Source organism: Geotrypetes seraphini, chromosome 10 (genome assembly GCF_902459505.1).
Source record: "Geotrypetes seraphini chromosome 10, aGeoSer1.1, whole genome shotgun sequence".
Taxonomy (NCBI): domain Eukaryota; kingdom Metazoa; phylum Chordata; class Amphibia; order Gymnophiona; family Dermophiidae; genus Geotrypetes; species Geotrypetes seraphini.
The window spans coordinates 144,778,692-144,791,371 of record NC_047093.1 but is presented as its reverse complement, the minus strand read 5'-3'; the positions used below and the strand labels follow the sequence as shown (position 1 = coordinate 144,791,371).

Here is a 12,680-nt window from a genome sequence, read left to right as displayed (position 1 = left end):
CACCGACTGGGCTGGCCGATCAAAAAAGAAGCGACTGGTCACTCACGACCTTTCCTGCTCTCTGCCGACTTCTCCTGCCTTTCAGCCCCGACTTCTCCTGCCTTGCTGCCCTGCTCTCTGCCCCAACTTGCAGCCCTGTGCCCCAAATCTGTCTTGCCGCCCCAACTCTCCTGCCCTTCCCCTAGTGTGAGCCCGTGGTTTTAACCCGTGGGTTTAAAGCGGGTTAAAACCATGGGCTTGTGAAATATTTAAAAAGTTAAAAAACAAAAGCGGCTCGCAGCTCTGTAAGCATGCGCAGACCATCTACAGCAGTGTTCTTCAACCACCGGTCCATGGACCAGTGCCGGTCCACAGAAATTTCCTGCCGGTCCACAGGGCCAGCACGTGCACCAAGCCCAAAACAGTGTTCTTCAACCGCCAGTCCACGGTGCGATCAATGCGGCGTTATCTTCGAGCCAGCTCCCTCTTCCTGATTCAGTGCACAAAGCCACGGACAGTGGCTCTTACGGGCGTTCTGCGCCTGAACCGGAAGCTTTCTCTCTGACGTTGAAACTTCAGAGGGAAGGCTTCCAGATGAAGCATGGGACGTGCAAGGTGCAATTAGTACTATTATGGGGGCGGGGTCTGGGGTAGAGATGGGTGGGGTCTGGCCCCGACTTAGCCCAGTGTTCTTCAACCGCCGGTTCACGGACTGATGCCGGTCCACAGAATAATTCTTTTATTTCTGCCGGTCCATAGGTGTAAAAAGGTTGAAAAACACTGATCTACAGGATCACTCACTAGTGATCCGTATGGTCGTGGGGGGGAGTGTTCCTCTGATTGCCCCCATTTGCATGCTGACCCTTGGTGAATTTATCGGCCTGCTGAGGATTGGCCAGGTTAGCGGATCTAGCCCCTAATCTCCCTGTGCCTGAGCTCTAATCCCCGGCTCTGTTGCTCACTCTGTATGTGTGATCCCTGTGCTTCAGCTTGAATCCCCAGCTCTGCCTCTGTCTGTGCGTGCGACTTTGGGGTTCATCCCTTTATCTCCCTGTGTCTCAGCTGTAATCCCCGTCTCTGTCTCTCATTCTGTATGTGTGATCCCTGTGCGTCAGGTCAAATCCCCAGCTCTGCTGCTGTCTGTGTGTGCAACTTTGGGGTTCGTCACTTTATCTCCCTGTGTCTCAGCTGTAATCCCCGTCTCTGTCTCTCATTCTGTATGTGTGATCCCTGTGCGTCAGGTCAAATCCCCAGCTCTGCTGCTGTCTGTGTGTGCAACTTTGGGGTTCGTCACTTTATCTCCCTGTGTCTCAGCTGTAATCCCCGTCTCTGTCTCTCATTCTGTATGTGTGATCCCTGTGCGTCAGGTCAAATCCCCAGCTCTGCTGCTGTCTGTGTGTGCAACTTTGGGGTTCGTCACTTTATCTCCCTGTGTCTCAGCTCTAATTCCCAGCTCTATCCCTCACTCTGTGAGTGTGTGACCCTGTGAAATCAGAGATGAAATCAGAACCCAGAAGCTCACAACTTCTTCCTTCTCTGGGATTCGCTGTGATATCCCACATTCCTGGGATAGCAACCCTGGGGGAAGTAGCAAGTGCAAAACATTCACTTTTATCTGAGAAAAGACTTTCTCCAGGCCTGATCGGCAACAGTGTACCTACCAGGAACAATCTGAGGGTCAAGGAGCCAGCATGGGAGAGAGTGTCCTGACAGGCATGGCACTTAATCATCTCAACATCGCTGGCTGGGATCACATTCTGGGACGGCAGCCAAGGAGCACAGGACCTGCAAAACCAGGGAGAGTGAGATGGAGGAGCAAGAGGAGGAAAGAGAGACAGAAAGAAGGAGGGAGCGAAGGGAAGAAAGACACAGAGGGAAGCAAGGTTGACCCAGAGAGAAGAAAGGAGAGAGGGCAGAAAATAGACACGGAGAGAAGGTGAGAGGAAAGAAGAGAAGAAAGACATAGATAAGGAAGAAAAATTGATCCAGAGAGAAGGAAGGAGAGAGGGGAAAAAGAGACACAGAGAGGAGAGAGGGAAGAAGAGAAGAAAGACCCAGAGAGAAGGGGGAAAGAAATATTGACCCAGACAAAAGGGAAGAGAAGACACAGAGAAAAGGGGGAAAGAAAGATTGACTCAGAAAAAAGGAAGGAGAAAGGGGAAAAAAGAAACACGGAGAGAGGGAAGAAGAGCAGACATAGAGAGAAGGGGGAAAGAAAGATTGACCCAGAGAAAACGAAAGGTGGGGGGGGGGGAAGAAAAAGTGACAAAGAGAGAGGAAGAAAGGCACAGAGAAGGTGGGAGTGAGGGGAAGAAAAACAGAGCAGTCCAGAAAGCAACTTCCAGGTTCTGCTACTGGTCTGAACCATCTGCTTTCTGGCCCGGTGGCAGCATGCCACAGCCTCTGTGCCTCTGGGTGCCCTTTGCCCTCTTTCCCCCCCTTCTGTCATTTTCACTCTTTACTTTGGAATTTGCTGAACAGCCAAGAAATGCCATTCCTGCTTTTTTTTTTTTTTTATCTTGTTGCTGCTCCTTGGCTTCCTGCCAGGTACTTTGTGATCGACCTGGATTGGCCACTGTTGGAAATAGGAGACTGGGCTAATTGGGATTGATTTATGGTGAGAATTATGATGCAATTAAGGAGGTTGGAAATATTTATAGATGACACAGGCCAACAACATAAAAAATGACTTGGTGCCTTGGGTTTTTGACCTGTCCCTGGGGTTATTTAGGGTGCTGATTCAGAAAATTGCATTGGACAGACCGCATCAGCTCTAGTTTCTTAGATATGCCTATAGGATAGTAAAGCCAAACATGAACATTGGGCAAAAAAAGATTGGCTTCCGATGGAATATATAGTGGATGGAGGTCAAATTGTAATCCATCTAGGCCTGATGAAACAATTTGTAAAGGATTTGAATAAAGATGGTTTGAGCATTGAATACATGGAGGGGCATAATCAAAACATACGTCAGTCCAATTTGGGTGGCTGGTGCTAGACGCTCAAAGTCGGCAGTGGGAAAATGCCCATTTGAAAAAATAAATCTAGAATACATATATATATATATTTATATATCTAATATAATAAAACCCTAAGCCGCGCATGCGCACTCTTACCTGCGTGCTCCCGTTTTCCGTGCACTGTAGGTCCCTGCAGGTAGGAATGCACATGCGCGGCTTAGGGTTTTGTCGGCTTCAGGTGGCGCGGAGGCTGTCGGCTGCGGCAGCTCTTGGCGTCCGCAGACCGCCGTGGCTGTCGGCGGAGGGCACGCACGAGGTAAGGGGTGCTGCTGGCAGGGGAAGAGATGGGGGAGGGGGAGAAAAAGGAAGGGAGGCCTACTGCTGGACGGGGAGCAGGAAAGAGGTGCTAGGGGGGAAGAAAAAGGAAGGGAGGCCTACTGCTGGACAGGGGGACAGGAAAGAGGTGCTGCTGGACGGGGAGGGGAGATTAAAAAAAGGGAGAAGGGCTGCTGCTGGATAAGGGGAGCAGTGAAGGGGTGGTGGTGGACACAGGGAAGGTAAAAGAAAGGGAGAATGGGTGGCAGCCGAGGAAAAAGAAAGACAGAAATACAGAAAGCGGGTAAGGAGAGAGAGAGAGAGAGAGAAAGAAATAAAGACAGACACACACATATATTCTAGCACCCGTTAATGTAACGGGCTATAAGACTAGTATATATATATATATATACTTTTTTTTTCAAAAATCGACTATCTGAATGTCCAGGCTATTTTTCATCCAGACCACCAGGACTTCTATCTTTATACCACATTTTCAACCAAAATTTCATCCAATTCCCAAACACCCAGGGGCCAATCTTGTATGGACTAGCCATCCAGACATGGCAACAGAGCAGTGGGGCACCTTAGAGAGCACTGCTGTGAACCTCACAAAAAGGGTGCCACCAGAACTCCCTTATAGGTTATGGTGAGTCCCCCCCAAAAACCCACTATACCAGTGGTCTCAAACTCAAACCCTTTGCAGGACCACATTTTGGATTTGTAGGTACTTGGAGGGCCTCAGAAAAAAATAGTTAATGTCTTATTAAAGAAATGACAATTATGAATGAGGTAAAACTCTTTATAGTTTATAAATCTTTCCTTTTGGCTAAGTCTTAATAATAATATTGTCATTTATAGCTAAAGAGACATATGATCACGAAACAGTTTTATTTTACTTTGGTGATTATGATAAACATACCGAGGGCCTCAAAATAGCACCTGGCGGGCCCACATGTTTGAGACCACTGCACTATACCCACCTATCTATAGCCCATATAGTTGCAGCTGACACTTATATGGCAGTAGAGTAGGGTTTTGGTGGGCACACATGTTCCACCATACATGTAGTAGTTAGAGTGGCTTATGGGCCTGGGCCCACCCCCCAGACTATTTAAGACACCTCTGTGCAGCTCTACTAGGCTTTCCTATACCAGGTAGAGCAAAAATCACCCCAATATAAGCAAAGATGCTTAAAGGGACACAGAATGGGAGCAGAAGAAACTTGAATATGTAAAGCAAAATGAATATTTATTTAAATTTTAATACGGGGTCCTCAGTGTGAGGTAGCAAGCTTCCTATTAAAACGTACCTCTTTGATAAATTTTTCTCCCCCCCCCCCACACACACACCTTGCTTATCTCTGACATATTTCCGGACTTTTCCTAACCTCCCTTGGGTCACCAATTCAGTTTGAAATCTGTTACCAATGTACCTGATTATACTTTCTGTAACATCGCTGTATATGTACAGTCTCTTCCTCTGTAAATCGCTCTGAACTGCTTGTGGTATTGCGGTATACAAAAATAAAGTTATTATTATTATTATTACAAGGCATCTACTCAGCTGCTTATAGCAAGAGGCAGAAATCCTCTGGGTTCCAGCTGCACACTATCATAGGCACCCCGCATATTCGAGTTTCTTCTGCTCCCATTCTGTGTCCCTTTAAGCATCAGTTTCCTATACTAGGTGCTGATGTTCTGGAGACAGGAATGTGTGTTTTTATTCTGATCTTTTTGGGGGTGTGAAGTAGAGGTCTGCACGGGAACAGGGGTTGTGGGAATCCTGCGGGAATCCCCCCCTAACCCAAGGGACTCCCACAGGGACCCCCCTCTAGCCAACGGGACTCCCACGGGGATAGAAGGCTTTGGAAGCAGGGTTCGTCCATATAATATAATGGACACGTTAGCCTTAGTAAAAGAGGGGGTTTATAAGTTAATTACCTGAACAGAAAACAAAAAAGGGTTCCACCAAAGAGATCCCACAAGGAAAACAGGAAAAGAAACTGTGGAATTGATGATCCTGTCAGAAGTAATTGCTGCTTTTTATGGGGACGGGTGGGGACGGAGAGGATCCTGGCGGGGACGGGTGGGGACGGAGAGGATCCTGGCGGGGACGGGTGGGGACGGAGAGGATCCTGGCGGGGACGGGTGGGGACGGAGAGGATCCTGGTGGGGACGGGTAGGGACGGACAGGATCCTGACGAGGACGGGCGGGGATGGGTTGGATTTCTGTCCCCGTGCAACTCTCTAGTGTGAAGGGGTCAGTAAACACTGGGGGAGTGTGTGGGGGTCTTTGTCTCTGCATTGGTTATCTGGTCAGTTTGGATATCTTTTTGGCACTTATACTTGTTTTTACATTGTCCAACTCACAACGTTTAAGTTTTGTCCAGGAAGTCTAGTAAAATATTTGATTATCCATGCAGGAGACTAAGTCCTAGGTCAGCCCCCATCCTGCCCTAACCAAATCCTCCAGATACGCCCCTTTCAGCTCTGGGCGCACAGCGGTATTCAGAGGCATAAAAAGTCCCTTGACACGTCCAGAAAGTCGGTTTGATTATTGGCACTTGGACGACTTGTCTTTAGTTTTTAGACGGGTTTAGGTTTTGATTATGAGCCCCATAGCGCATATGTTATCTGGACTTACCATGGAAAAACCGAAGGCAGGAATTTTCGATGGACCACAGATCAGACAACTTATAAATTACCCACATTTCATAGCATCAATGTATGAAATCAAATCACGTGTCTGGTCTCCATTTGTTCTTGTGAAAAACTTTCTTGGCAACAAGCAGGCAGACGACTACACACAATTAGTAGAGGATATGCTCTTTCATTTCAACAGGCTTGGCTGTAACATGAGTGTTAGTCACTTAGATCGCTTTCCAGAGAACCTCGGTGACTTAAGCGAAGAGCAAGGTGAACGATTTCACCAAGACATAAAAACAATAGAAGCCAGATACCAAGGAAGATAGGATGCACACATGATGGCAGACTATTGTTGGAATCTTATGCGGGATTGCCCTGGCAGATCCCACTCTCGGAAGTCTTACAAAAGGAGCTTCTTGTGTGTCGAATGACTGGAAAGTTTGTATCATAAACTTGTGCTTTTGCTATGAAATAAGTAGATTTTCATGCTGTACACTTTCCTTTTAATTTTTAATACGTTTCCTTCATGCTTAAAAGATATTAATTTAAACACTGCATTAAAATATCCTGACTTTTTAATGGGTGAGCAGAGTGAAGAGTGGTATATGGCACATGTTCTGTATCTGAAAAGCTAGAGCTGAAAAGAGATAACTGGTGCCATTTTTGGAATCAGCAGGTCACATATACTTAGAAACAGCGATATCCCTGTGATTTCACAGTGATAAGGTTAGTCTTGAGGTACCGTATTTTCATGTATATAACGCGCGCGTTATACACGGTTTTTACAAACCGCGCATAACCTTGCGCGTTATACGCGTGAGCGCATTGTACAAAATTTTTTTTACATAGTTTCCCCCCCCGACGCCCGATTCATCACCCGGAAGGAGCGCTCGCACTCCCACCCCGAAGGACCGCTCGCACCCCCACCCGAAGGACCGCTCGCACCCCCACAGCCTCCCCCCCTCCCCCATGGAGAAGCTGTCTACCTTGTTTCCGGATGCCAGCCCAGCTGCTTCCTCTGCCGGCGGTCCTGCCCCTTCTCAGAGCCCTGTGCTGTGCTGCTTCCTCTTCAGGCGGTCCTGCCCTTTCTCTGACGTCAGAGAAAGGGCGGGAACGCCGGAAGAGGAAGCAGCGCAGCAGGGCTCAGAGAAAGGGTGGGACCGCCGGCAGAGGAAACAGCTGGGCTCACTGGCATGCGCGGTATATGGGTGTGCGCGGTATATAAAAATTTCTGTACATAAATTTGTGTTTTCCGCGCGCTATACCCGTGTGCGCGTTTTACACGGGTGCGCATTATCTACGTGAAAATACGGTAGTTTGGGGCCTATAGGCTATAAGGAAGTTAGGTTAAACTTGGGCTTTGCCAGATAGCTGTCCAGACCAGGCCAGAACAGTAGTTTTTAAAGAAAATTAAGCTGTCAGCATTATTGATCCAAGCTGGTGTACTGAAAAACATTGCAACATGGAGCTGGATTGTTTATTCTAGGTGAGATCATGGGACAGAAGAACTGTGGAGGAAGGCCATTTAGGTCATGATGATTTGGGACAATCCTTCACACCCATGAAGGTGTCAGAGGGCAGGTCTGCTGAGACTCCCCTTTAATGGGCCTATCAAAGAATGGGTTGTGTACGCTTAAGCTGACTTGGCCTTTACATCATAGGACCAATTCCCATGACTTAATCCTCATTAAGCTGAACCAGTCATGAATTGCCAAGCTCCCTTACTTCCATGTTAGCCTGTCAACAACCAACAACAGGACTTACCATTAATGGCTATGGAAACAAATCCTATATAACAATGGATTTCCTTGACATTAGAAAGTAGAAGAAGGAGAATGGTGAGAGAGAACTGGTGGCTTCTAGCCTGGCATGGAAAGATGTGCCATGGAGAAGGATGCCTTGCCAGGAAAGGGGGAAACGACAACCTCCTGGGCAGAGGTGAGAAATGCTGCTACAGTGAAATTCTGTTTTTTTAAAAAGAGATTCTTTTTAGAGTACTCCTAGTCTGACAGCATTAGAAGAGGTGTACAGTAACACAATTGACGCGTTCTTTAAAAATAACACCATTAGTGAAATTTAAAACCCCTATAAAGAAATGATACAAGGGAGCTTTGTTAATATAAAGAAATACTTATAAAGTAATAAGTAATGATAGATCATTTTGATTAGACAAATGAGTTGATAAGTGATTTTGTATTTAAAAGGTCTAAATTAACATCAGGATTACTTTTGTAAAGAATCTGTATGACAGACATCTTAAGAGGTACACAATTTCAGAATTTATAATTATTTTAATAAGAAAAATTTTATGATGGTAAAGACGTGTTTATGGATAAAGATGATTTTGCAGATAAACTGAGATTGACTATGTAGAGTCAAAGTGATTGACGGAATGGATAAGCCTGTGGATATAAAAGAGTAAAATGCTGATTGATATTAGGTTGGTTTTTAAATTTGTTTTGATTTAGTGAATATATAGGTACATTAGAGAAATATTTTTGAGAATATATATATAGGATGGAGTGAATTGTAAAAAAATTGGATGATATTTTTAAATGTTGTTTTAATTTGTACATTTGGATTTATGTATGCAAATATTTTTGTATGTTATAGACCCCTGATGCAGGCCAAAAGCCGAAACACTGGCAGCGTCGGGTCTTTTTTTGTAAATAAAGAATCTTCTGTCCCAGTTCTATTGGAGGGCACACTCTTTTGTGGGTATCATTGCCTTTTCTTTGTATTTTGATCCCTTTCTGTATGCTGTATTTGAAACATTAAACTGAGACACCGAGATTGTAAGTTTCGATATATAGTTCTTTAACCTGATCTTAATTAAGATTGTTGATTGGTGTTATTCATTTGAGCTAAATAAAGCCAAATTTAAATCCCAAGCACTTCTAGCAGAAGGTATAAACAGAGCCAGTGTCGTCTGCACCCCCCCTGCCTCTCCTCCCCTCCACGTGTGCGCCCCCCTTCCCTTCCTCCAAACCTCTAGTTGAAGTTGTTGTTCGCGGCGGTCAACAACGTGCTCTTTGCGACCTCATCGGCTCTCCCACTGATGTCACTTCCGGGTGCCTCGCATAGGAAGTGACATCATTGGGACAGCTGACAGGGTTGCAAGGAGCACATTGTTGACCACCGCGAGCACCGCGAGGTACGGGGGAAGGGAAGGGGGGCGCACGTGGCAGGCGGGATCAGGGAAGGGGCGGGAGGGGAGTGCCTCTCACCCTTGCTCTGCCACTGGATGCATTAACAAGATTACAATTTTCTAAAGCACAGTTTTACCTTACAATGCACTTCATGAGGTGATAGATCATATAAGGGGAGCAGAGGAAATGGTTAATGATCACTTTTGATGAAAAATTTATGTGAGTACCTTATCGTTGAGAAATGATTATAGATGCTCGGCTTGACTTTACATATGTATAGAAGCACAGAGTTTGGATTCTGGTAACCAAGAAAAGGTAAATCTAGAAAAAGTGAGTAACCTCATAGGAAAATGTCTCTTTTGAAAAGATTTTAAAAAAAAAACTGAAAGTGCTGTTGTTAGACAGTACAGTTCTCAGTTTGAACACAAAAGGTGAAATAGGATAGAAAGGTACAGATTCAGTTAAATTAAATAAGGGAGAGGAAGCGTAAGGAGAATTGAGGGGGAGTGAAAAAGGGGAAGATGAGAGCGAGTGAGGTAGAGGGTGCAAAGGAAAAGCAGAAAGGGGGAGCAAGAAAGAGAGATGGGGATCAAGATAAAAGGAAGGACAAAAGGAATGAGATTCAGATAGCCCCTGTAACTTTATGGTGAAAGGGTGGAGAGTTGTCCACTACGGAGTTTTGGGGTGGGTAAATGTCAAACCTGAATAAGGACCTGAAGGGTACATGGGAAAGATGCAAGTTGATGTGACGGCAGTTGGAAGAGATGACAATGAGGTGGAGACAGTCAGGATAGGGGGTTATGGGAGGGGAGGGGGAAGTCATTTTATGAAGGGCTGGTTCTATGTGACAGGCTCAAGATTTTCAGAAAGTTTTTGACAAAGTTTCTCATGAGAGGTTCCTGAGAAAATCAAAGTCATGGGATAGGTGGCAAAGTTCAGTTGTGGGTTAGGAATTGGTTATCGGACATAATATTTAAGAAAGGTATCTCAGTGCTCTGGAAGCTTTGTACTATCAAGAAGTACTTCAATGAAGCTTCTTTTCGTCTGTTAGTCCAATCTTCTATTTTGAGTATTTTAGACTACTGTAACATCATATATTTGGGTGCTTTTAAGAAAACTATTAATAAATTGAGAGTCCTCCAGAACACGGCTGTCCGCCTTATTTTTGGTCTAAAAAAAATGGGAGCATATCTCCCCCTTCTATCAAAAGCTTCATTGGCTGCCATTCGAATCCAGAGTATTATTTAAGTTCTCCTGCATCTGCTTTAAAGCAGTGTTTGATATGCTTCCGGGTTATCTAACCCTTCATTTTACCTTGATTCACTCCAATAAGAGCTCTCGAAGAGTACACCTGTTTGCATATCCTTCAATAAAACTCTGTCACTATAAAAGGTTCCTTGACAGAACCTTTTCTTTTCAGTCGGCCAAAATGAATACATGGCTTGCAAAAATTATTTTAGAAGCTTCTTCCTATCTAGATGTTAGAAAACAGATAAAAACTTATCTATTTAACAGGCTAGGATCTTAATGTTGTTTTCTAATCCATCTTTTATCCTTTTAAATTGTTTGTACTTCTCAATATAGTTAACATTTTATTATGTAGAACCTTAGAGGATTCTTATCCGATGTATGCATTTGTATTGTTTATATTGCACTGTATGTACTGTGTTTGATTGTTGTAAACTGCCTAGAACTTTCAGGTATGGCGGTATATAAAAATAAATTATTATTATTATTATTATTATTAATAAAACAGAGGGTAGGGTTAAATGGCCATTTTTCTCAGTGGAGGAGGGTAAATAGTGGAGTGATGCAGGGATCTGTACTGGGACTGGTGCTGTTTAACTTATTTATAAATGATCTGGAAATTGGAGCGACGAGTGAGGTGATTAAATTTGCAGATGACACTAAACTGTTCCAAGGTTGTTAAAACGCATGTGGACTGTGAAAAATTAGAGGCAGGCCTTAGGAAATTGGAAGACTGGGTGTCCAAATGGCAGATGACATTTAATGTGGACAAATGCAAAGTGATGCACATTGGGAAGAATAACCTGAATCACAGTTACTGGATGCTAGGGTCCACCTTGGGAGTTAGCGCTCAAGAAAAGGATCTGGGCATCATCGTGGACAATATGATGAAACCTTCCGTCCAATGTGCGGCGGTGGCCAAAAAAAGCAAACAGGATGCTAGGAATTATTAAAAATGGTTAACAAAAATGTTATAATGCCCCTGTATCGCTCCATGGTGCGACCTCACCTGGAGTATTGCGTTCAATTCTGGTCTCCTTATCTCAAGAAAGATATAGTGGAGCTAGAAAAGGTTCAAAGAAGAGCGACCAAGATGGTAAAGGGGATGGAACGCCTCTCGTGTGAGGAAAGACTAAAACGGTTAGGGCTCTTCAGCTTGGAAAAGAGACGGCTGAGGGGAGATATGATTATAGTCTACAAAATCCTGAGTAGAGTAGAACGGGTACAAGTGGATTGATTTTTCACTCCGTCAAAAATTACAAAGACTAGGGGACACTCAATGAAGTTTCAGGGAAATACTTTTAAAACCAATAGGAGGAAATATTTTTTCACTCAGAGAATAGTTAAGCTCTGGAACTCATCGCCAGAGGTTGTATTAAGAGCAGATAGCATAGCTGGTTTTAAGAAGGGTTTGGACAATTTCCTGGAGGAAAAGTCCATAGTCTGTTATTCAGACAGACATGGGGGAAGCTACTGCTTGCTCTGGATCATTAGCATGGGATGCTGCTGCTATTTGGGTTTTTGCCAGGTACTTGTGACCTGGATTGGCCTCCGTGAAGACGGAATACTGGACTAGAAGGATCATTGGTCTGACTCAGTGAGGCTATTCTTATATTATTAAGATGAGAGCTAGAGGCAGGGTGATGAGAGGAAAGGGAACTCATGAGAGCCACCCGTCAAAAAGTGTGGTGGCAAGAGAGAGCGAAAGGGACAATGCCTCGGCCTCTGTCTCTCTCTTTCATAAAATCTGAAGAATAGCCATCCTGGGTCTGACCAACAGTCCCCCCAGTATCCTGTTTCTACAATGGCCAGTCCCTTCCCACCCCTCAGACAAACGAGGTCTGCTTTGCTTTAACATGAGGTGGACTGTCCCTCTCTGTCAGGTACCAGAAACCTCAACAAAGATAGACCCAGACCCCAGAAACCTGCAACTCTTCTTAGAAAAGAGGTTTCCAGGTACTGGGTGGGTGGGGGGCGGATGTGGGATGCTACAAGAGAAGGCAGCCCGAAAAAAACCCCCCAAACTGATATTCAAAGGCACTTTTGTGTAAACAGATGCTACAAGCCAGACAGCACAGCTGAAAATTCCCTATGACCATCTCAGCGCTATCTGGAGAGCACCCATGTGTTTTAAGTAAAAAGCTAACAACCATTTTAGTATCCTTCCTCTGGACTTACTCCATCCTGTTTATATCTTTTTGAAGGTCTCCAAAATTGTACACAATATTCTAAATGAGTTCTCCTCCTTTTTCCTACGGATCATATCTCTCCCTATGAACCCTAGCATCCTCCTAGCTTTCGCCGTCACCCTTGGCTAGCCCAAATGGTCCTCAAAGCCCACAACTACCTCGACTTCAGAAAAGCACTTAAAACCCACCTAT

The 12,680-nt window shown here is 44.8% G+C and overlaps 1 protein-coding gene across 1 annotated transcript in view; it reads right to left on the bottom strand.

Moving 5' to 3' along the window:
• Nucleotides 1-12,680, bottom strand: part of FLT3LG (fms related receptor tyrosine kinase 3 ligand) — a 43,166-nt gene that overhangs the window by 9,313 nt on the left and 21,173 nt on the right. Inside the window, exon 2 of the mRNA XM_033959910.1 lies at nt 1,641-1,764. Within this exon, the coding sequence (XP_033815801.1) occupies nt 1,641-1,709 (69 nt within the window). The 5' untranslated portion in view covers nt 1,710-1,764. The remainder of the gene's footprint in view (nt 1-1,640; nt 1,765-12,680) is intronic.